Raw genomic sequence first — 23,875 nt, 5'->3', positions numbered from 1 at the left:
TGTCTAAGCCAGTGGTTTCCAAAATGGGGTCCTTGAAACAGTCTAGGGGATCCTCAGCAAAATAAGACATTTTGATTTCACTATCACTACTATTTATTTCATGAAACGTATAATGACAGAATATATAAGAATGACTACTTTGATCATAGGTGTCACTCTCACCGCTGTTAATATAATGCAATAATTCTCTAAATCACAACAACATAACAACAAAAATCTTCTCAAATAGGCCACATGTAGGACAACATCTTGTTAAAAGGGTCTGTGGCCTTATGTGTGTCTGTTTGGGGGTCCCTACATGAAAAAGTGTTGGAACCCCTGGTCTAGGCTGTGAAAGAACTATTCCAATATGAATCCTAATTTACCTAGATTTGCTCCATACAGAGGTGCTCAGAGTACTTCCTTTTCATATTTTTTTTTAAATCTTGCTGGGCATCCTGTTGATTGTGCAACTCGCCAAAAGAAACACGGGCCTTTGTGAAGCAGTGGGACAGGAGTGGGAATGGACACTCATATCAGATGGACAGAACAAAGGATGGTTCCTCCCTTAAATTCTTTTAAAAAATCCTAAGCGTTTGTTAACTTGATAGAATAGAAAACCAGAAAAAAAGAACAGACTTTAACCATTGCTACTTTCAATGACAGGGAAAATAATCAGATTTGTTTATTATTTTACTTCAATGGATGGAATTCCTCATAAAATACTTCTACATACCAAAAGTACAAAACTGTCATACAGGGCAGTGCATGAACAAAGAAAACTCCAAAACCTAAATCAATCCTTTTAATATTTTGATATTATTTCAGTCTTCAGGCACATAGCATTTTAACAAAAATAATGTGTTTATGAGTGTGTGTTTATCAGAATCAGAATCAGAATCAGAAATACTTTATTGATCCCCGAGGGGAAATTGGGTATTATGAGTGTGTGTGTGTGTGTGTGTGTGTGTGAGTGTGTGTGAGAGAGAAGGGAGAAGGGCGAGTTTGATTTCACATTGAGCTCTCAGTCCTTTGTGATTCTCCAGTGTTGTTCGAACAAGCAGTGTGTCCTCCACACAGGCGTCTGGTGTCCTCAGTAAACATTGTCCTATTTAGCAGCAGTCTATTCTACCATCATCTAGGGATCCCAAACCAGGTCCAACTTTCTAGTGTCCATGTCTGGAGAGTGTCATAGCTCATCATTTCCTCCACCACTCTCATCTCTCCCGTTCTGTGGCTGTTTCTCTGCTGGTATTCTGAAAGCCACATAAGGACACGTCCTGGTGTTCAGGCAGACCAGCTTCTTTATTGTGGCAGAGTTCACTATGTCAAAGCCGACTTGGCCTCCAAAGGTGCTGGGCTTCCAGTACTCTGGAGAACATATGGGGTTTCCCAAGAGGCCCTTCAGGGAGAACGGGGCGCCCATCTCCACCATGCTCTCTCCGAATATGGTCCCTGGCCGCGTTCTCTCCAGGAGCAGGCCAGGGTAAAATTCGAGAGCGTCGATATCGCCGTAGAACTCCTCAAGCTCGCGGGCCATCTCCTCCTCGCCTGCAAAAGGTAACTGTCAGTATCGCACCAAAAACCTGCCAACCAGTACAGTGCATGACCACTTCCCATAAGGTCCAATGTATAATCTATAGGCATAGCTGGGCTTGAACCAATGTTTAAAGAAAAAGGTTATAGGACAAGGGGTATTCACAGAAAGTCTGCAGGTGTCCGTTCCAACCAAAGACTAAAACAGGTCATTTCACTGATTAGTTCCTCCTCTCTGCTTGAAGATGTGCTGATCAGTGAAATCATCATCATCAATGTGGTCTTTGGTTGGAATAAAAATCTGCGTACACTCAGCCCTCCATGACATGGTTGAATATCCCTGCTGCTGTAGGATATGCAAGCAGCCTCAGAGTTGTGCACCTGGTAGCATGACAGCATAACAAACCCCTCAGGAATGTGTTTTTCTTCACACATATTGCAATGCCAGAGAACTACACAATTCTGAAGCCAACATGGAAGGAAAATAACACATCTTATTGTCCAAGTCAATGTCCAAGTCAAGTAATACTTTCATTCTTCCCATCCATTGCCACCTTGGAAAGGTTATGGACAACATTCTTTAAAAAAAATGCCTGAAACACGAGTTGAGGCCAGGTATTGCAAGAATGTGTGTTCAGCGGTTCCCACACACACTTGTTAAAGCCATAAATAAGATCTTTTGAGGTTCGCACTCCATGCTGTGCGGTCTGTATGTAGAACTATTTCCCTACCTGTGAACTGTGTGAAAGATGTGTATGGCACCAGGTTGAAGCGCTTCCTGTACTCGTTGAACGGCTGCATCCGAAGCTGCCGGGACTCCTTTATAGCCCCCACGGCCACTCTGGTCACCACGGCATTGATGTTATGGCCGCCGCCTATCTGTAGAGCAGAAATTATGGTGATTACTGCAGAAATCACTTTTCTTTTGCATGACATTACATGATAATGGAAATAATAAATGAAAATAATGAAATCAAGTTGTAAGAATTCACTTTTTCCTCTATCTAAACAGCTCTAAGGACACTGACATGTGGTATATCGTTGCAAGTATCTGTATATAATATCATATAGTATAATATCTAAGTATATAGTATATCTAAGTATAGTATCATATAAAATGACCCCATTAATCCAATTCCGATGTCATATATGAAGATTCTACTTACGAGATGTATGGAGGTAATTCAAAAGATGTTTGGTTGACTTAATTGAAATACCAGGTCAATAAATAATTCAAATAAAATGTTACAATGTTTTATATGAAACATACATGTGCACATATTCCAGAATGCTAATCGGCAGTTAAAAAGTTTTCATATATTTTTTCTGCATATTAATTACGCCTCTTTGGAAAAAAATGAAAAACAATCAGTTCTAATGTCTGAGGTTTGGTTATTGAGCTTCGGTTGTGTGTAATATTTCTGTTGACATGGTTACCTGGCCAGCAACTTGTCGTGAGAAGGCATCCACCAGCTTTTCGACACCATAGTGTGTAAGAACAGAAGTATTGAAGAGGAACTGTTGGTAGGATAGTTCATCTCCATCAATAAAGAAGCTGTCAGGCATCAAGGGGTGCCAGTGGTAGAGGTGGCTGAACTCCAGAGCAATGCGGTTCCCGTACTGGAACTGGGAGTTAAACAGCATGGTGGGGTCAAACTTTAACTGCAGCAGGTATCCACTTAGGTGCTGCACATACTCTTCTATCACTATACGTATTGTCTCACCTGAGGGAAGCACACAGAGGGACAAAAAGAGAGGGCAGAGTAGAAGAGTGAGGTCAGCCAAGTAAAAATTATACAAACTTATTGCATAAGTGAAGAGTGATCAGGTTCAAACTCAAGTTGGCTCTGTTCACCTTTCCCAGCTCAAATAAAATATTTGTCTGCATGCTAAGGATGAAGTGTGCTTACTTACTTAGACTGTAGTAATTACATAAGTCAGAATACATCTGCACTAAATCAATTAATATTATCATAAACAAATCAGCGCATTACAGCGCTGCGCCAGCTCACCAATGACGATAAGACGTGTGGTCTGGAAGAGCTGCTCATCATCCCAGGTGGGATGCTCTGCCTTCAGGACGTCACACACACGGTTATGTTCCCGCAGCCAGAGTGTGGCGTACAGCCCCAAACCAGGCAGGAGTCCGTACACTTCCTGACCGATAGCCAGCTGGCCTTCAGGAGGGACCCCAGGGGGGTAGTTCATCCTGATGGGGGCATCAACTACAGTAGGAGGGTACATCTCTCCGTCTATTAACTGATGGGAGAGATGGTTAGAAAAATACATCTTAATATATATATGGTTGGATATAACTTAATGCAAAATCAACGTCAATGTCTTTCCCAACCCTCTCCACATTATCTGTCCATATTCTCTTTCCACTCTAGCTGCAACATAGTCATATTAAGAAGCATGTTCAATCCTGCTATTGTTTGACACCTAATACACTCACTGAGCACTTTATTAGGAACACAGTGTTCCTAATGTGCTCCGTACTAATACTGGGTAGGTATCAGCTAGCAAAGTGCCATCCACCTCCAGGTTGGACGTGTTGTGCATTCTGAGATGCTTTTCTGCTCACCACAGTTGTAAAGAGGTTATCTGAGTTACTGAGTTACTGAAGCCTTTCTGTCAGCTCTAACCAGTCTGGCCATTCTCCAGTTTTTTGTTTTTCGCACCATTCTGTGTAAACTCTAGAGACTGTTGTGTGTGAAAATCCCAGGAGATCAGCAGTTTCAGAAATACTCAAACCAGCCCGTCTGGCACCAACAACCATGCCACGGTCAAAGTCAGTGAGATCAAATTTTTGATGTTTGATGTGAACATGAACTGAAGCTGCTGACCTGTATCTGCATGATCGTATGCATTGCACTGCTGCCACATGATTGGCTGATAGGATAATTGCATGAATAAGCAGGTGTACAGATGTTCCTAATAAAGTGCTCGGTGAGTGTATACCTGCCTGATGAATGAAATATATAGTCTCAGCATTGGTCAATAAAATTGCAAAATAATTAAAGTAAATCACAACAGCCAAAGTAAAAAAAAGGACGATTGAAGGCTCCCCTTTGTGCCAACCCTGACTGTTCTGTTGCAATAAATCTTGGTGGAGACAGCCTCTGTTTGGGTCATTGCCTCTCTGTCACCTGATGCTTCAGTTTCCCGTCTTTGTGAAGCCTAAGGTGGAGCTGACGAGCCAGGTTGTCTCCGTAAATGTGTCCTGCATCCACCTGCAGAGAGACAGGGAGAGACAGAGATAAAGAAAGAAGTGAGATGATCAGAACAAATCAATGGGGGTACGGCTAGAGTACATATTGGTTAATGATATCATGAACTAGACGTTGCAGGACTGTCACCATCTCATGTGTTTGAGAACTACAGGCTATTATGTTTTTCTATTTTTCCCTCTTTTTTGCTTAAAAGTATGAGTACAAATACAACCAAAGTAATACATTAACTAAAGGTAATACGACTGACATATTTCTTCTGTGCAAATTTTACCTGCTGAAAATGAAAATTGTCGGATTACTTGTTAGTGTGCAGTGAACTTATCATTTATTGACATTGTTTACTCCTGCAGTCACCAGCACCTTAAGAGAAACGCACAGCTGTACACAGCTTTAATAAACAAACTAACCCCATGTGCCAGAGCCTTGGTGAAGCCCAGACCCATGCGGTTGTAGGTCTTAAAGAACTGGTGAGTGAAGTGCTGTGCGAAGAAGGCGAACATGAGGTTGCTGCCCTGCGGGTCGGGCCTGAAGGTCCTCCTCTGCAGCAGCCTCTCCACCAGCAGCTCAGGGTCGGGCAGCACAGCCTTGCCTGGGCAGAGACTCACAGCATCACACACACAGCGCAGGCACAAACACAGATACACCACACCTCTAGTCATAATACCGAAACAAAACATGACTGATACAGTTAACACAGCACACTGTACTGCTGAACTCCTCAAGGTCAACAATCTGCATTGATGTCACCATAGTGAAAGATTTAGATTTAACTGGCAAAACACTCAGCAAAGGACAGGTTGTGCATTTAATATTATTCATGTTGTCTTACATTTGTGTCTCATGATGCATTGTAATATCAATATTATCACAGTATTATCATAATATTACCGTATATTGCAATTATCAGGCACAAAGAAGGTTCTATATTTTAATGACAGAGTGTAAATGATTGCCTAACCTTTGACCCCCTGAGGGGTGGGGCAGTCCTCCGGCACCGGGGGCAGGATACGAGTGTAGTAGCTCACATTATAGTAGGATTCCCAGCTAAGGTAGCCATACTTGGAGTTGAAGGTGGGAGGGCTGGGCACTAAGTTTGCTCTGACTGTACATACAAAAAATAACATGAAAATAAAGGTTAACTGTATATACTAAATATATGAGAGACTGAAGAAGCAGTAAGAATTTCATCAAGATAACTTGAAATGAATGGTGGACCTGTCAGAACTGTCCGCATCAGGACATCCCGCAGGAAGGTGTAGTTGATGATGTCCCACAGCCAGTGGAAATGGGTCAGGATGTAGTGGATCACATCTGGGCTGGGCTTCAAGAACTGCCGCACTTTGGACCAAAACTCCGCTGTGGTTGGGCGATACGTGACAAAACATCGCAGACATGACAGATCATATAGCCATATCGAAATTTTGCAGCGGGGATATGTGATATGTCGGTATTACAAAGACAAAGTGATAGCTGCATCATCAAGATTTATGTAAGAGTTTATAGCGTTGAAACTACTGATGTCGAAATGATATCTGTCATTGTGATTTACGACCAGGCTGTTAGGAAGCTGCTAGGAATAACTCTCAGCGAGCTCGCCCGGTTGTTCTGCATCTCACAAACTTTGACACTTGGCCTCAAGCTGCTCAAGAAAGCTCCTTAAGGATGCTCTATTAAGGTCAACAGGTATGTAAAAAACAAGAACAACAAGAAGAACTTGATGAACTAGCTATGTGGCTATGCTACGCTATGTTACAAGTGAAAGTGTTATTCTAGTAGTTTTCCTCCCTCTTGTCTTTCTTTTTCTTCCTTTGTTTCTTTGTTCCTTTTCTTCTTTCTGTTCCTTTATTCATAATAATGCTACATTCTTTTCTAATGCACTGCTCACTAGTCACAGTAGTGGTCCATTATTATTATTTTTATGCTCGGTGAGTGTGATGTAACTGCATAACTGGAAGCCAGTTGCTTCACATCAAATTATGAACTGCATTGTTTGATGGTTACTTGTTCATGAGAGGTAGATCCTCAGAGTCAAGCGCAACAGTGGAAAGATCAGGCAACACTGTCCAACTTTTCTTTTCCTGGCAGTTGATTTCCCGTCCTTTCAATCCCACAAATATTTGGGTCTAGACGGGAACACCTACTTTGTGAGCCAAGCAATGTTGCAGTATTTCCTGACTTCACGAAAACAAATAAAATCGGAAGTTACATGACCTTACCAACTATCCCTTTCTGTCTAATGCAAAAGGAAATAGCAGAGATGTTTAACATTCCTCAAAATGTTCAATAATAAAATAGGATATGAGACTTGATCCCATAAAGATAACTGGACTCACGGATGGTGCAGTTTTCTCCGTAGTAGCCAGTGCGAGTGCAGTCACACTCGTATTTGTCTGCTCCATATCTTACACAAACACCCCAGTGATGACAGGGGTAATGACAACATGGGTTCACTGTGGAAACAAGAACAAGAGCTCATGTCAAAGAGAAACATAAACTAAGGCAGACAAACTCAGATAATGTATGAAGCTCTGGCAGTATAAGCAATTCAAAAAGAAATTAAACTTAGACTTGACTAACAACTATGACCATAACCTTATTTCCTGGGCAAGAATTTAGGCCCCAGATCAGAAGAATAATCTGGATTATGGATTTTAAACTGACAGGCGTACACATTAAGAAGGAAACATGAATAACTGTGTGTAATCTGTGTGACAGTTTTGCATCTTTCACACTTGGCTGCTCTACAGTTTCAACAAGCTTGAGTGTACAAGCCACTCTAGAAACCTGCAAGCACCAAGTCCTGGCACATAAAAAGGCCTTTGTTCTAACATGAGAGAGAGAATGAGAGAGAGAGAGAACAAGAGAGAGAGAACAAGAGAGAGAGACGGGGAGAAAGAAAGTGAGGTGGGGCGGGCAGAGAGAGAGTGAGAGAGAGAGCTGTCTAACTGATGTACTGACTAGATACAAACAGGGATAAGCAGAGTTCACATGTTAGTTTAAGGGTGAAATATTAAATCCTCTTTATTTACGGTGGGAGATTAGCTTGTTTGTGTCAGACATTCCTCTACCGTACCGTGATGGTGAGTTTGTGAGTTCATAATATTGCAAAAGCGTTCAAAAGCGGGAGTGGCGTTACAGATGTGCACGTTATGTGAATTGTGTTGACTTGTGCTATCAGGATGTAGCAAGCAAGACACGAAATGATGATCCAGCTATGACTTTGGGGATTATTACAGCTAAAGTAAAATCTGTGGAATAGGTAAGGTTTCCATGACGACAAACACTGCTTTGGAGAGTTCACACACACACAGCCTCACACATGCAAAGACATGCCTTTCCCTGTGCACACCGCCCCCATTCTTATGAAAGTGAAGATAAAGTCTTTCTCCCTCAAAGAATGCTATTCCACCTTTTTTTCCCCTTATCGTGCCGTAGGCTATCTCTCTCTCTGCTCATGTTTCTCCTTTGCGGTGTACCACTGGGTTATGTAAATAAAATGAAATCTGATTTAGCGGAAAATGTCAAAGCAAAATACACATTACACACCCCAGAGTACCACAGATCTTCCAAATCACAATCATCAATTTGCAAATTAAGTAAAGGGTAAAGGAAAAAAAAACTATTATCTGACAATTTGTCTCATACATTCAGAGGCCCAGCAGTGCGCGAAAAACGGTCACACTACATTAGTTTCTCGTTCATCATACAAAGAAGGCTGCAGTTCATTCACTCATTACATCACACAGGAGTTCATCCAGAAACAACAAGATGTGGAACAACATAAAGACATTCCTGGGCAGAATTCAGACGTACGAGGCGGTAAATCATCTGTGGGGGCTGATCATGCTGGCATGAGAGCAGGATGCTATACTGTGTATGTAAGGGATGGGAGGGGATGTGAGGGGATGTGAGGGGATGGGGCCTACAGGTCCAACGAGATTACTCTGCCCAGAGGTCAGGCAGGAAAAGTCTGTTCTGCTGCACTGCAAAAAATCTCAGCAAGTCGTTTAGCATTGAGGCTTAAAATCTTGTTTTCCTTCAAACAGGAGGAAAAACAATCAGCCAACTGTGAAATAGGCCTAATTTAATGTGTTTCCAATGCAGTTTCGCCTGTTTTGTGAATGTTATTTGGAGTGACATTATCTTGTATAAGGCATTTTTCTCCAGTATAGTATCAAGATGTCATGTGGATGAAGAAAATTCTTGAAACAGGTTGATATGCATTGAGAACAAGTGGAATTATGCCACCTAAATTGTAGATTTTTTGACTTGTTTTAATAAAAATGAGACTCAAGACATGATACTAGACTAAATGACTCGTTAAGTTGGATGATTTCTGCAGTGTGCCCGCCCTGGCTGATCAAGTCGTGTTATTACAGCAGGACAGTCGCCCACCGCCCCGGGCCTGTCTTTGTTTTCAGGCTTCCAGGAATCCCAATTTAACCCCGTAATGAGGGGAAACTTTAGCTTTAACAAAACGCCAGACACAAGATTAGGCTTGCCCACTGCAAGGGCGTCACTTTGTGTTGAAAAGTGGTGGGGACATAAGGACTCAGATGAAAAAACATTTTTTAAACGGTCTTCAGATATGATTTTAGGCAATGTAATGGGGGGATCGGTATGAGGTCATCTATAATTACGGCGAGAAAACAATTGCATAACGGCGCATCAAAAGGGCATAGCCTAGGCTACTACTGAGTCGACAATACGAACATACTCAGCATAAAACGCACAACGACATCGACCGCACAAGTACAGTCATCCATATGCATCACATCCACAGCTGCAACACAAGTCAAGAATTTGTTAAAGTTACTGATCGGCGCATGCACGTTTTTGGGTCATTTTAGAATCAGTAGGCTTGGGGGGATTTTCTTTTTTTTTTTAGCTTATGTTACTTTTTTTGGACGATGCGCATTTGTTTCTTCTATATTTACATTGCATTGTATGTTTTCTTATTGTGCAAATAAACCTTTCTCAAAGCGTTGTCATTTGTTAGTTAACATTTTTTGGTGCAAGCTATTTTTCAGAATATTTTTAACAAATTATGCTTTTAAAAAGTGATGGGGACAAAATCGGTCATTTCAAAAAGTGGTGGGCCCCAGCGTCCCCAGTGTGAATGACACCTATGGCCCACTGAGACACAAGGGAAGACACGCACATACATGCACACTCACGCACACACACACTGTCAGTTTGCTGCATCTGACCTATGGCACCATATAGATTACACAGTCTGATTCAGAATTGAAACATAAAGCACCACATACAACGATGAACTGATGAAATGAGATTCATGCTACACTGAGACATGCATGACATTGTCCAGACAGTGTTTGTAACATTCAAAAGCACTTTTCTTGTCATTGAGTTGCTGCCTACCTGCTGCGCTGGAGGTAACCTCATCACACCGGCACGCAGGCTCCCGCAGCAGCAAGAGAAGCGCACAAACTGATCCCAGGACAGAGGCTTCAAGTGCGGAACACAGGTTGAACTTAACACATAAAATCACAGCAACAAACTAGTAAAAGACTACTAAATACAGACACAACAGTCACACATATACTCACATCTCATTACAGCAGTCTCAGTTCAGGGGAAATTCATTCCAGCTCATGAAACTGATTTGAATCTGGACTTTGCGGGCGGCGCGCAGCAGCTGGAGAGGCGCGTGGACGAGAGGCTGCGGTGGGCAGAAAGTGAAGCAGCAGTCAGTAGCGGCGGTCAGTTCCTCCGGTCTTTACCTGTGCGAGTCAGGAGAGACGCCTCGGAGAAAATGGGACGGTGACTCAAGTAGGACTTTCCAATTCTTTATCGCCCCCTGCTGGTTTGACAACGTGGGAGACGTGTGTGCGTCTCTCTCTCTCTGTGTGTGTGTGTGCACTCCCTTGGTTGCATAGTCTAATGACGCCGTTGTTTGCCTGTCTTGTCATTTCATGTTTAACCAAAGTCTCACAGCAACAACAACAACCACCTCTTCTCAGCTCCCTCCCTTTCTCCTCCCCCCACTCCATCCCTCTGTCCGGCCGGTGGTTCTCAACCTGGGGGTCAGGACCACCCAGAGGGTTAGGAGAAACTGCTGGGGCGGTCACGAGATGGTTTATGGGATAGGAAAAAACACATATCTACTATACAAATTTATTATCTTGTTTTTTTCTTGTGAAATAGCTTTCAGCTTATCTGCCTGTTCTCATGATTAATCAAATGAAACCGACCGTAAAAGGGAAAACCATCCTCTGGTTGAACTGTTCCCCGTTGAGATACACGGGTACAGAGCGTGTCAAAGTGCCAAGAGGGGGTGGAAACATAGACAACCTATTACTCAGGAGCATGAATGAGCACTCAAGGCATGAATCAAGAGAATTAACTGAGACATTTCCTGTAATCATGGCACTCTAAAACAAATTGTTTATGGCCTGATGATCAAATTGTGAGGTACCGTTTAAGAAAAGTGGTTGAAGATACCGTTTTAAAACTGGTTCCAGATAAGGAAGGAGTTTCATTCTGTACTATAGACAATTATAAGGTACTGCCGTTGACTGTTTTTGCTGATAGTAGATTGTTTTTGTGATAATATTGTTTATTCTGATACTACTTTTACCAACTAATTAAGTTTCAACCTCACACCTGTTTGTCTCCACTGGTAGTGACATCACACACCACAATGGATGTTGTGGATTGTTGTCAAAATCTAATAAAGTAAAAGAAGATTGATACAGAGTTGTAGTGTGGGCTCTACCTTCTTTCACACCACTCTGCATATGCAGCCTGTGATGCAGGTCGCAAGGCATCATTTTGTTTAAAGGGCCTCACAAGCCAAAAACGTTGAGCACCGCTGCTCTAGGCAACACAGGCCCGTCTGGACAACATGTCCCTCAGGACTGTCGGGGCGGTTGCTTGGCCGATCTTCCAACTGTACATCACATCCTGGTTCTAATGGTGACTGAGGAATATGAAACCCACTGAAGCTACTGAATATGACATCAGCACTAGCTGTGGTCACAAGGCCGGAGTAGAGGAGGTCTGTCAGGACTGGATGGATGGATGGGGAAACGTCTGGCCATGGGGTTTAGGAAGGCCAGAAGTGCTTCTGAAATCTACAAGACTGAGAAGGCCAAGAGGTACGATGAGTTGCAATTGGTTGTTTTCCTGACTATAGAACCTTTTTCTTTTGTACGCACTTGCAGGTTTTAAAACAGTTTAGTTTAGGGGTTTTCGTAATTTTGCATTGACTAAATGAAGCATCGCGTTAGTTCATGCAGGACACGAAAGTCATACACCCCAGCTGTAATCAGCTGACAGCCTGCTGATCGAATCAGCGTTTCTAATCAGCCATACACCAATCACAGCCCATTCTCACATCAAGGCGGTCCATTTAAATATGACTCCCTTCTACACTGATCCTTGCTACACCAATGCTGCCTCACTCACCGTTGCTGCTGCTGGCAAAGCTTTGTCTCCACCACCCCAGCCTCCACCTTTCTAGTTCAGAGTCTTAACATGGCTCAAAGGTTAAAATTGTATTCAATGTCTTGCTTTGGGCCCACTCTTGTATACCCTTGGGTTTTCTGCATTGCGCTCCCTGTTTTGGCTTAGCATGCTGCTTGGCTAATCCATGGAGCATCTAAAGAGCGGAGCCATCAGTGCCAAGCATAACTGTATTTCCATTTGTTGCAATAAATCTATGACGGAGTGTTCCTGACTGAATGTTTCCTCTAGAGTCTTTCTGTTATGGTGGCCGCAGATCATTAAGAACACTACTAGAGCAAATAAGGAAAAATATCTGACTTAATATATTCTTTAGTTATTTCTCCGTAAAACATAAACAAGTGTTGGGTCAATATTTACAATTTGAGTTTTCATCCCAGTGATATATATCCAAATAAAGCAGATTTTCCATGGAAATATGCACTATGACCAAAACTGGAGCCAAAAAATGGATGGATGTCAAGTCAAAATCAATATATAACTGCTGGTGCTACAAAAAATAGGAAAACACTGGACCAACTACACACTTACTTTATACTTCTGAAAACCGCAGAATGTTCACATGGAACTCACAATGTTCCCATGTTCCCTGCTTCCATAGCAACATTATCAACAAGGCGGGAAACAAACACATTTGCTGGAAGTAGGGCTGCAAAAAACACTTTAAAATTTTAAAAACTCATTCAAATCAAGTGCAGTTGTTATGCTACAGAGTTAGGCTATATTTTACTTCTATATGACTAAAGAAATAAAAGGTGGAATAAAGCTAATAAAGAAATGATTGAATTTTTCAAGTGAGACGTGAGAAGTGAGACCCGTTGTTCTGGTATTTTGGTGTCCCGGAGGAAACCCTGGCCCAACACCAAGGAACATGTTGAGAAACAGCTGTGAAACCCTTTAAGCAGGTTCATCTGTAACTGAAGCTCACTCTCCCTCTGGAAAGAACATCTGTGGTAAAAAGATTCAGACTTTTAGCCTAGTTAAATATGCTGATGATATGGCCCTCATTGGTCTTTTGCGTGAGGGGGACGCTGCAAGAGAAAGTTTATATTTTAATCATGTAAATTCCCTCCAGCATTGGTGTCAAGTGAACGCGCTTGAAATCAATATAGGCAAAGCCAAAGAACTTTAACGTGGTTTAAACCAATCCCAGTTTTTAACAGTCATTGGGCACCCTGTAGTCAGTTATTTTAAATATCTGGGAATTTACATAGACAGCCACCTAAATTTTACAGATAACACAGATTGTATTTGTAAAAGAGCTATGCAGAGATTATATCTACTCAGGAAGCTAAATGACTTTGGGGTGAGCAAAAATATCTTAGAAATGGTGCACAAGAACCTGGTGGAAAGCATCTTATCTTTTAATATGGTCATGTGGTATGGAAACCTGAATGTAAAAAATAAAGGGAAACTGTCGAGTAAACATGGCTAGTAAAATCACTGGGAAGACACAGGTGCAATTAAGCAACAATATGTATTATAACACTAAGAACAAAGCTCTTGACATTACAAGTGATCCTTTCCACCCTTTGAACTCCTGCCCTCAGGGAGGCGCTATAGGCAACCATAATCTACCAAAAATGTTGATAGTAAATTGTTTGTGCCAAGTGCTTTTCCCAGAATGTTTCACATTGTAACCTAGCATGGCTTTTTCATAATTATGTGATAAGCTTTTTTCAGTTATGTTTTCTTATGTTTCTATGTTTGTGTGTTTTCTACAGTTGTCTTGTTTGTAAATCCATGTTGATTGTGATGAAGCCAAAGACAAATTTCCACATTGTGGACAATAAAGTAAAGTTTCTAACTAACTAACAGAAAAACTGATCACAGCATTTATTGACAGTGGGACAGGTGCTGGAAGATCAAAGTTAAACCAGAAGAAGGAGAAAACATGGCTTTGAAAGACATTGTGGGCAAAATATACTCTTTCAAGTCAGTGAAAAAGCATGACTGCTGCATTCCCTACACCTTTTGGAACAAGACGTTTTCTGAAACCTTTGGGTTTTTCATGAAACAGTGGCTGCATGTTTTAAAGACACAGATATCCAGGCTAAAGCCTTCCACACTCATTGCAGTTTTGGAGTCATTCAGTAGCAAAGACTGATGACTGAAAACCTTGAGAAGGACAGGGCTCGATAAAATAGTATGTCCTACAAATTTTTGAGTAATGACTTCACCCTTGTCTCTACCACCCCCCCTTGGAAGACAGTAGAAATGAAGGGTGTACCCCAATTTCTTGCTGAGCCGTGACGTCAATATGCATCTGCACTGCTATTCTATGTAATGCTTCAAGAGTGTATAGGCACTTAAATGGAAACAAATGCATTCTTTTATGGTTCTTGCCATTGCTCCTTACACTCTGAAAGACAGCCGGACAGCATAAAGGAGGTGAAGTCAGAAGGAGTGGCTGCTTTGTACTGACACCACAGGATATTGTGCAATAGGTTGTGGTACTTGGCAGTATTTTGCAGAAAAGCAGTTACAGTTTGTCTAGTGATTTGTTGGTGCCCTACTTTTTAATGATGAAGGTTTGGATTGGAATAATTAATTTGGATTGGAATAGTTGTATTCAATTGGAAATAGATTCCAATTGATTAGTAAAAATAACACTATTCCATCCCATTCTCTTTTATTTCTTGTCTTGTATTTATCTAGGATTTTTATTGCATAATTCTCATTTCATACCTTCCTCTGTATGAAAGTGTCACCGTGTATTGACCTGTTTCAGGCTTAAAATGTCAAGTGCTTTTATTACCATGCAAAGCAATGATTTGTTGTATGCATGTGTATCTATTGTAGACACACAATGTATCATAGCTCATATGTACATGTGGAGAAACTTGAGGCTCTATGAAGATATAAAGAGTTATGTAATTAATGATATACTTGATTACATAAAGGAATATACCAAAGTTGGCCAACTTTAGCTTTTTGTACCAAATTTAAGGTTTTTAGCTAATGCCAGTTATCTTTTGAAAAACACTACGTATTGATGGAGCTCATCTTCACTGTGTTTCTGAATGTGTGGCAGTCCTGCAGCTCACCCTTCTACAAAAACAAAACAGATAGCCTCATAACACTGCATGGTCTGAAAACCTACAATTGCGTACACACTTGTTGCACATTGGTTTCATTTTTGTTTCCAAGTTTCCTCATAGTGAAATGCCAGTGTAACTACTCTGCCAATTCAGCCTCACAAAGCTGAACTTTGCAAGACAATGTAGTCTTAAAATCTCCAGATTCACTTTCTGAAGATTCAAATAGGAACAGCAGCTATTGGACCATCAACATTAAGCTAAGTAAAAAAGTAAAAACTTTTGTCCAGTCTACAGTTTCATCAAGTCTGTAGTGTTTTTTAAAGACGGGGTAGGACTTCAAATTGGGTGTAATGAGTCTGAAGCCCGACTGCCTCCTACATTTAATCAAATACAGTTCACCTGCCTTTCTGAGATGTCTTAATTATTCATAGTGTACCATGTATAAACGGTATTGTTTGTAGTAACCTACACCATCTGAATTTTTCAAGAAAATAAAGTTTGCCATTTGTTTAGCTCTACACCACTGATGGGTGCAAGCCTATGGGCCCAATCATAAATCTCAGATCCGGTCAATCTTTCGAGAAAAAAACATCTATTTCAGTTTGTCCCTTTAGTTTTTTTGAAATATTTAAAACTTGTTTTGCATACCAGAGTTTACCAAGGATGGTGTATAGGTTTAATGGCATTAAGATTTCCTGCATGAAGCTTTAACGATCAGCTTCGAGAATCCCTGCATAGGCAAAATGCCTTCAGTGGAAAGGAAAGGTAAAATGCCCTGTGTACATAAAGTCAAGCAACATTATCATTATCACTGTCCACGTGTGCCATCACTTCTGCTGGAAAAAGAATCAGGCCAGTTTTGACCAGACAACAATGCTTAAAAAACAGACAGGAGAAAAACTCAGTTTAACAGCACATTTATTTAACCAAAAGTGTGTGTCTTAAGATGAGCTGGAGGCGGCCACTGCAGCACGTCTGGGTTTGGGGGTAGTACCTTCCCGGAAACCATTCCTGGAGAATAAAAAGGGACAAGAAACATGTGTTGAACAGGATGACAGTGGCAGCTCCAAGTTTTATTGTTACAATTTAAATGTTTGTGGCATTTCTTTATATATATCACGTAATTGACAGTGTCAGGCAAGTCAGATATGGTACAGGATGATGGGACAGAACACATGACATGACAAAAGGTCATGTGCAGATTCAACCCATACGGTAGAAATATATTGGGCATCTTAACTCAAGGATTCTCAAACATTTCCACGTCATGAACCCCAAACAGGCACATCAGCCCATCAACCCCCATTGGTGAGATTGTCCCAGGCACCGCCATAGGGGCGGGTTTTTGTTGATTTAGTAATGAAATGTTTAACAGTCTACACTGTACAATGAGATTACAGTTGTTGAGTGAAACCTATGGTATGATTTCAATATTAACCTGTATATCTCCCAATTAAGATGATTCCTAGGGATTTAAATTATAGCAAAATTGAAGTATTCTTCATTTTGCTGGGGATCCCTGGAAGGCTATCAAGGATCCCCACTTCCAACAACTCAAGGAAACACCAGTGTCCCAGACCATTTTCATGTTACGGATAATGCAGCTTACCTCAGTGAAAAGACTGATATCACAGTGATCTCATTTGTTCAGACATTTTATTTCAACATCACTGGTAAGCAGCATTAACAGTTCTCATGGCGGGATCACTGACAGGTTCACATTAGGGATGTTACCGAATATCATTCCCCGCAAATCACAAATGTGTTTATATGATGATTTGTTCAATATTCTTCCGAATATTTTACAGTATGGCTCTTGACTTGCAAACAAGCACCAGGTGTCTGATGGAGCACACCTTGCACATCCCGCGAAATGCGGGTGGTGCGATCAGATCCTTCTGGCAGAGCGCTGCAGTGTGTGTGAATCAAGGCAAGCGACTGTTCATACTTTCAAAACACAACGGACAGTGAGCTACATAAAAGGCGACAATGGGGTAAACATCATCTTGTTGGACTCAGTGCCATTGTTGGGCTACAAGACACTTGGAATAAGCTGCACAAACTGTTCAGAGAAATCTGATTGTCATCTTATGCCGTTTTTGAACTTTGAACCCAGTTAACTTCAACCGTTTGGGAGAAGGCCGAAAGAACTGTGGGGGCGAACTCGCTGTGTTTGGTGGCCGTACGAACAGTTTCAACTGCCATGCTGGTGAGTAGACAACAGAACAGTCATTTTGGGGCTGTTCCTTTAAGAATAGCCAACGTTAGCTCAGATATTGAACTTATTTGGGTTTATTCAGTTCTACTAGCTTAAAATAGTTCAAATATTTTGGTGTATAACATTTTTCCCCATTCTAAAATTTTTCATGGCTAAATTATATATCTAGTTTGTTTTTGATAAATCATTGTAAAGGGAAAAACTGCTCATGTCTCCTAACGGTAATTACAAGTACAATGTAGAATGATTTTTTGCGGGCTCCGATATCTCTTGGCATCACGAATTCCAGAAGTGTGTCAACACAAGCAGTAAACACTGCATTTCATCTAAACACAATTTTGTCAGTTGAACACGGACAAACTTGCCATGAAGTAACACTGAACTGAAGCAGATAGCAACAAGCTTGCACTGCAGAAAGAACATGCAGCCAACGGCAACTAGAACCACTTCTTGACTTCTGACTTGCAGTGCAACCCCCATAACTCCACTTCTATATCCACATTCAGTCTCCAAATCAAACAGCCACTGATCGTGTGAAGGAAATCTATTCAACCACTCACCTGAACCTGCGGTAGACGACCCTCAGGTGTCTCAGACGGCCAGTCCCAGTGGTGTTCCTCCTCTTGGCCTTAGCGCTCCAGTTGTCTACAAAACAAATAAACATCCGTGTGAATCAAAACAGTCAGGGCATTGAAATGGTTTTCTTCACATCCGCAATCTCAAAAGACAAACTACAGACAGCACTATAACAGACTGTAGTGCATCAATGAGGCTTTTAAGAGTTAAAACACACTTCACTGCTTCTGCATCTTGCCACGTTGGCCCTTTCATCTCAGGATCAACACATTTCCTGATAGGTTTGGAATACAAAAGGAGGTCAGTCACAGTATCAGGACACTATTAGGTGACTTACACTTTCTCTTGCGCTTCTCAGGGTAGCCACACTTTCCGCAGCTGGACTTCTGCAGGTGGTAGGCCTTGGATCCACAACGACGGCACAGGGTGTGCGTCTTGTTACGCCGCTTACCAAAGGATGATGTTCCCTTCGTCTGAAACGCAGAGACAAGAAGTCAAGGACAATTCATGCAGCTCACCACGAACTATGAATACAGTTGGGGCGCAAAGTCTTGTCTCAGTAACAAAGTAAGAATCACAGAAAATCATTTGTTCAGACATTTGTATTTGAGAACATCATTGACAAGACTCCAGAGGTAACGTTAGCTATCACAACGTAGTGCATCATGCTCTGCTAATGTGAAGGATGCAACTCCTGGTCATGACGGATTTGCTATGCAACTTAGTCACAGTAAGTCACCTAAATCTGCGATATTGCAAAAGCAACAGAGTGTTGGGAGCTGGTTCTCATTTGCCCTCTGAAGTAAGAAGAAATAGTTGCACCTTTCAGCCAACTACTTGACTGCCATGCTAACGACTTGCTTGCCATGTAGCCTTACCTAGGAAGCGCATAACAGTGATGCTAACGAGAACTAGCTAACCGGTTGTGTTAACAATTTATGTTTGCTAAATAACGTAACGATTAACCCAGCCACTTTAACCGAAAATAGATGGCTGCTGCCGGTAAAAGACGTCCAGAGTAGCTCGGTTTGTTTTCCTTTGGTAGCTTGTGAATGAAAACCTTTCTACTTAATGCTAACGCTACACAGACTCAGTACTGTATGGCTAGCAATATACGCGTTGGATGGATGCGACATTAGTGATGGTGTTTATAATCAAAATTATGTTTAATCTCAAAAATACTTAAACCAAACGATAACCACGTTTGTCAAACACCAAAATATGAACAATCCATGTCAAATACATGGCCCATTAAATAGATGTTTAGTGATTTCGTTCTGCCAGTGGTCCTCCTTACCATTTTCGCCCGGTGGCTGAGGGAAAAGAGGACGGAAGCGGGGTTTGTGTTGTACTAAATGACGTCCGTACTACTACCTGTGTAACAAAGAAATGTGACCCCGTCTTAAGGAAACGTTTATTAATCGATATAAAGACATTAGGAATGTAAAATCATATAATAACCAGGAGAATGGGGGGCATATGAATTTAATGATTTCTTGTTTATATTTTTATATTTCTTATTTAAAGATAAAGAATTTAGAATCTCGGTTCAACAGCACACACACAAGTGTTTAATATATTCAGTTTAGAGTTAATTTTGACCTGAATATAGCCTAATTGTAATATCTTTTCTCCCCTTAATGACATTAAATGTATCCACAAATTTTCAATATTTATTTTAAATATGGGAAAACTGATCCATACACAGCCTACACATAAGCCTGTGCCTACACACCGCCTTCCACATGTTGCTTTTTGGTATGGGATGAACCTGTGATTTTGCTTAAAACTGGACTAAAGGAAACTAAAGGAAACTAAATGTGCATACAGTTCACACGGGATAGTCCTGTAGTGCATTTATTGGTGTAGCAAAGTTTGCCAAGTACTCACTTCTGTCCCCTCAGTAACCATTTTTTGTAAACCTTAATTAAAGTTCAGTGCAAGCACAACTCACTCACAAATAGAAGAAAAAAATTCTCAAACCTTCTGTTTAAATGCAAAGTTTTCATTTTTATTCTATATACATCTGACCAATAAAGCAACATGAGCTTGAGTGAAAAAGTACAGAATTTTTTTGAGTTGCCCCATCATTAGGGCACAAGATCCATAAAAAAATAAAAAATCCTCATACCTATAAAAGTACAGAGGCATCACATGGGCCACAACAGCCGCAGACAAGTCTCGCCAAACAGTTTTCCACTGCAGGTGATGCATTGACTTGTCCAGTGGCTCAGCACAGAGGCTCAGCAGCCACTTTGACATTCATGGGCCTTGAAAAAAAATCTCTCCCTGTCCTAAAGGGGGCGATATGGTCAAAAAACTCCTCCAGAGAAGAGAGGCTTACTGGATCTTTGCCCTGAACAGCAGAGAACCACATGGCTGAAAGAAGACATTGGACCTTAGCTGCTGCTTCCTTTGATATTTGTTATGCATTATTGATGATGATGCTGCAGTAGCTTTAAGATGAACACTTTCAGGGGACCATTAGATGATAATAACAATAATAATACTTTATTTATAGAGCACTTTCCTAAAAAAGGTTTACAAAGTGCTTTACAGACCAGCATAAAATCAAACAAGATGATACAGTGGCAATAAAACAACAGCAAATAAAAGTAATGAGAACTGTAAGAACAATAACGAGGAAAACAGTAAGAGATTAATTATCTATCCCTCCCCGTTACTGTATTGTTGCATTGTGGAATGTCTAATGTATTGATATTTATTTAATCTCTAATATTATACAAATGTAGTGTCTACATGCATTTTTATCTTGTACACAGTTTGCTGTCTGAGGTTGAATACTTGTGGGATTTTGTCATTGTAATTTAGTTAATTGAATTATGTATGCTAATTAGGCAATGATATGACATTTGCTACTCATACACCTGACTTCTTGTGCCTTATATGAGCCTGATAGAGCTGTATGGGAAACGTGTGTAGCTCATGACGGTCTTCAGTAAAGATCCTTTTTTATATTTTCACTTTAGCTTTGATGACCTCCTTGCAGTCTCCAGCAACTCTTGACCAATGATATACTCTGTGCACAAAGCTTTATCTATTTTTACCTCTGTGACACAGTCATGAGCTTCACCAAGCTGGGCTTGGCAGGCAGGGCTGCTATTCTGAAACCATAAGGCCAACGCACAAAGACACATAAACTGGTGTAAGGAGCAGAAAACCTGGATCCTTCAGCAGTGGAAAAAGTAACACGGTCTGATAAGCTGCCTTTCACCCTTTTATTATACTCTATACACAGTCAGTCACAAGGCCACACTAAAGTAAAAAAAATCATTCATTCCCTCAGCAGTAAAAACTATGGAAAATAAGACTCACTGATCTTTGCAACAATAATAACTGCACATGAGCTTGTTTTGACAGTATCTGGTGTTGTGACTGTGCCTGATTTTATTATCTGTCTCCTGTATTGATTGAATGTTCTTTTTCACTGTTTTTATTGATTGATCAGCCCGTGTCAGAGTGATTATCATAAACAGGAGTTAGCAGTAGATCTCCTGCCAACAGCTCTAATTTTTTGTCTAAAGCTTAGTTTCAGCTTTTTTTTTTTTTTACCTCGTCTCCTACGACTGCTTCAGGGTCTGTTAGCCCTTTCTCTTGCCTCCAAGCATTTTAAAAATTGTATTTATCCAGGGAAGGGTTATGCTGAACATGCACGCTCTTTTTCAGCATCACCCGGCCTTGCGTTCATACATTTACTCACAGTTGGTGAAGGTGGGCAAAGCCATAGAGATAAAACAGAGATAATACATTCTGCTGATCTTTTAATTTCCTTTTAATCTTATATATTTTTGTACTTGTCTTGTTTCATGTGTACAAATGTGCTCTTTTTATGTTTATGATTTACGATTTCAATGTTTTTCATGTAGAATTCTGCACTGTTGCACTGCATGAATTAATAAAGTCAAAGTCATCTCTGTGGGCAAAGCATTATTCATCATTCAGTCACAGTGCAATATTCAAGACAGTGCAAATACTTACAGTGCAATACCTGAATTCTGTATTTGATTCTGATCTTATCTTTTTCTTCTACTCTTTCTATATTGTTTTTTCACTATTGTTCTTTCACTACGGGCTGTGGCACTTACCAATATCTGTAGCCGCTGGCAGAGACACATACTGGCGGTCAGAGAGGATCATGGGTAATAGTGCTCTGTGAGAAATGTGCCCTGCTGTGTAATGTTGAGCCAAGCTGCTTTGAGCCAGAAAATGCTTCTCTTCATTCTTGGCTGTTTTAATGTATCTGCTCTGTAGAATAGAGCCATGCTACTCAGCAATCCTCCACCCACTTCCATGGTGTGGATCTGCCCGTTCTCACCTGAGCTCACTCCTAATGATTCCCTACTCTATATAACCCATCTGTCTCTGTTCAGATACACACCTATGGTTGTGCGTGACTTAAATGAGTCTATTCCTTTCTTATATATTGCTGCAGTTTAATGGTTATTTGTAGATTCATGTAGCTTGAATGTGATCGGATGCTTAACCAGTGTATGTTTACTGTCACTGGTAAATGCTATAATGGTCACCTTGCCGATTTGCTTTGAGATTACAGATTGATATTGTTGTGTGTAAGTGTACAGTGGACATGATTTATTAATTGTAGCTGTTAATGAAGGAGATGCAACGTATGAATCCATAGAACCTAATTTGGCATCTATTTTTCTATAAAACAGAGTTATGATTAAAACTGGACAGCTGTAGCTCCACATCAGACAGCACCGATTTGGACAAAACTTGGAATGATGTACAGGATGTTGAGGTCTGCAACAAAAGTACACTGATTGCACCAGGGGGGGGCGCTACATCCTCTGTTTGTTCAGTCATCCGCCTCGGGTGATATCAGACACTGTTTGTCTATTTTTACAGAATTTGGGAGAATGTTTATTTTTTATTGTGAACAATTTTACATAGCACAAAAGTCAGGTTATTCCATTTAGAACAATGCATGATATAAAAAAATAACTTCAACAAATAAGGCAGTCTTGGGATCCTCCAAAGATCAAATTCCTGAATCAGTCACTGGATTTTATTTATTTATTTATTTATTTTTGCATTTTACATCTTAATATATTTCAGTGATCTGAAATGGTTACACAATAGTTCAATAAAACACAGAACAGAAGCATGGCTCTCACACATTTTGTTTTGTGAATAAAGAATTTCGCTAGCATAAATCAATGATTCATTACAAAATTTGCCTTCTTAATGTAGGGTCCTGGGACATCCACAGCATACTTAACCCCAATGGGCAGAGTTTGAACTTTCGTAGTGACATGAAGTGCCAGAGTGACTCTGTGCTCCAGGTTGGCCCTGTTGAGACGGAAGTTGTTCCATTGTGCCACACTATGAGTGGATACATTTAGTTTTATTTAGTTTATTTGCAGTGATAAAATATAAAAGTGAAATGATAAAAAAAGTAATACAATATAATAAACTAGGCTACATAAAGAAAAAAAACAAATTAAGAATTTGTTAGGGTAAGAAAAGAGCAAGGACTGAAACATCTCAGCTCAAAAGAAAAAACAAACAAGTTCTACATTCAACATGAAATAAAACCTTGGTGGCAAGCACCGGCTAGCACAGAAAGAGATAGGTCAATTGTGTCTACATAAATGAAATTATGATTGTATTGTATTGTGTTGTATTGTATTGTATTGTAGGCTATTGTATTGTATCGTATTGCATTCTGTCCTATTACAATACACTATGAAAACATGTTTTCAGCAGACAAACACATCTAGTTTTTAGGTTTAAGTCAATATATTCTTTTGTCAAGGCCAACT

The 23,875-nt window shown here is 40.6% G+C and overlaps 2 protein-coding genes and 2 non-coding genes across 5 annotated transcripts; all 4 read right to left on the bottom strand.

Moving 5' to 3' along the window:
- Positions 1-132: 132 nt before the first annotated feature.
- Positions 133-10,470, bottom strand: LOC139915873 (prostaglandin G/H synthase 1). Of its 2 annotated transcripts, XM_071904644.2 has the most exons (11): positions 10,319-10,470; positions 10,131-10,217; positions 7,082-7,198; positions 5,964-6,104; positions 5,707-5,850; positions 5,156-5,337; positions 4,665-4,748; positions 3,528-3,774; positions 2,953-3,239; positions 2,247-2,394; positions 133-1,530 (listed from the first exon to the last, which is right to left on the bottom strand). In XM_071904644.2, the coding sequence occupies exons 1-11, from the start codon at positions 10,323-10,325 to the stop codon at positions 1,169-1,171; spliced, it is 1,806 nt and encodes a 601-aa protein (XP_071760745.2). In that variant the 5' UTR covers positions 10,326-10,470; the 3' UTR covers positions 133-1,168. The 2 variants fall into 2 exon arrangements, with proteins under 2 accessions (XP_071760745.2, XP_078142441.1); XM_078286315.1 differs by lacking the exon at positions 10,131-10,217 and having other exon boundaries at positions 10,319-10,469.
- Positions 10,471-16,178: 5,708 nt separating this feature from the next.
- rpl37 (ribosomal protein L37) lies at positions 16,179-19,422 on the bottom strand. The gene is made up of 4 exons (XM_071904651.2): positions 19,369-19,422; positions 18,409-18,544; positions 18,056-18,140; positions 16,179-16,288 (listed from the first exon to the last, which is right to left on the bottom strand). Exons 1-4 carry the CDS (start codon positions 19,369-19,371, stop codon positions 16,219-16,221), a joined length of 294 nt encoding a protein of 97 aa, XP_071760752.1. The 5' UTR covers positions 19,372-19,422; the 3' UTR covers positions 16,179-16,218.
- LOC139915890 (small nucleolar RNA SNORD72) lies at positions 16,880-16,957 on the bottom strand. Its single transcript, XR_011784831.1, has one exon. It is a non-coding gene; the product is annotated as a small nucleolar RNA SNORD72 (small nucleolar RNA).
- On the bottom strand, positions 18,620-18,699 carry LOC139915891 (small nucleolar RNA SNORD72). Its single transcript, XR_011784832.1, has one exon. It is a non-coding gene; the product is annotated as a small nucleolar RNA SNORD72 (small nucleolar RNA).
- Positions 19,423-23,875: the final 4,453 nt, after the last annotated feature.

This window comes from Centroberyx gerrardi, chromosome 2 (assembly GCF_048128805.1).
Source record: "Centroberyx gerrardi isolate f3 chromosome 2, fCenGer3.hap1.cur.20231027, whole genome shotgun sequence".
NCBI classification, from domain to species: domain Eukaryota; kingdom Metazoa; phylum Chordata; class Actinopteri; order Beryciformes; family Berycidae; genus Centroberyx; species Centroberyx gerrardi.
This window is presented reverse-complemented; position numbering and strand designations above follow the sequence as displayed.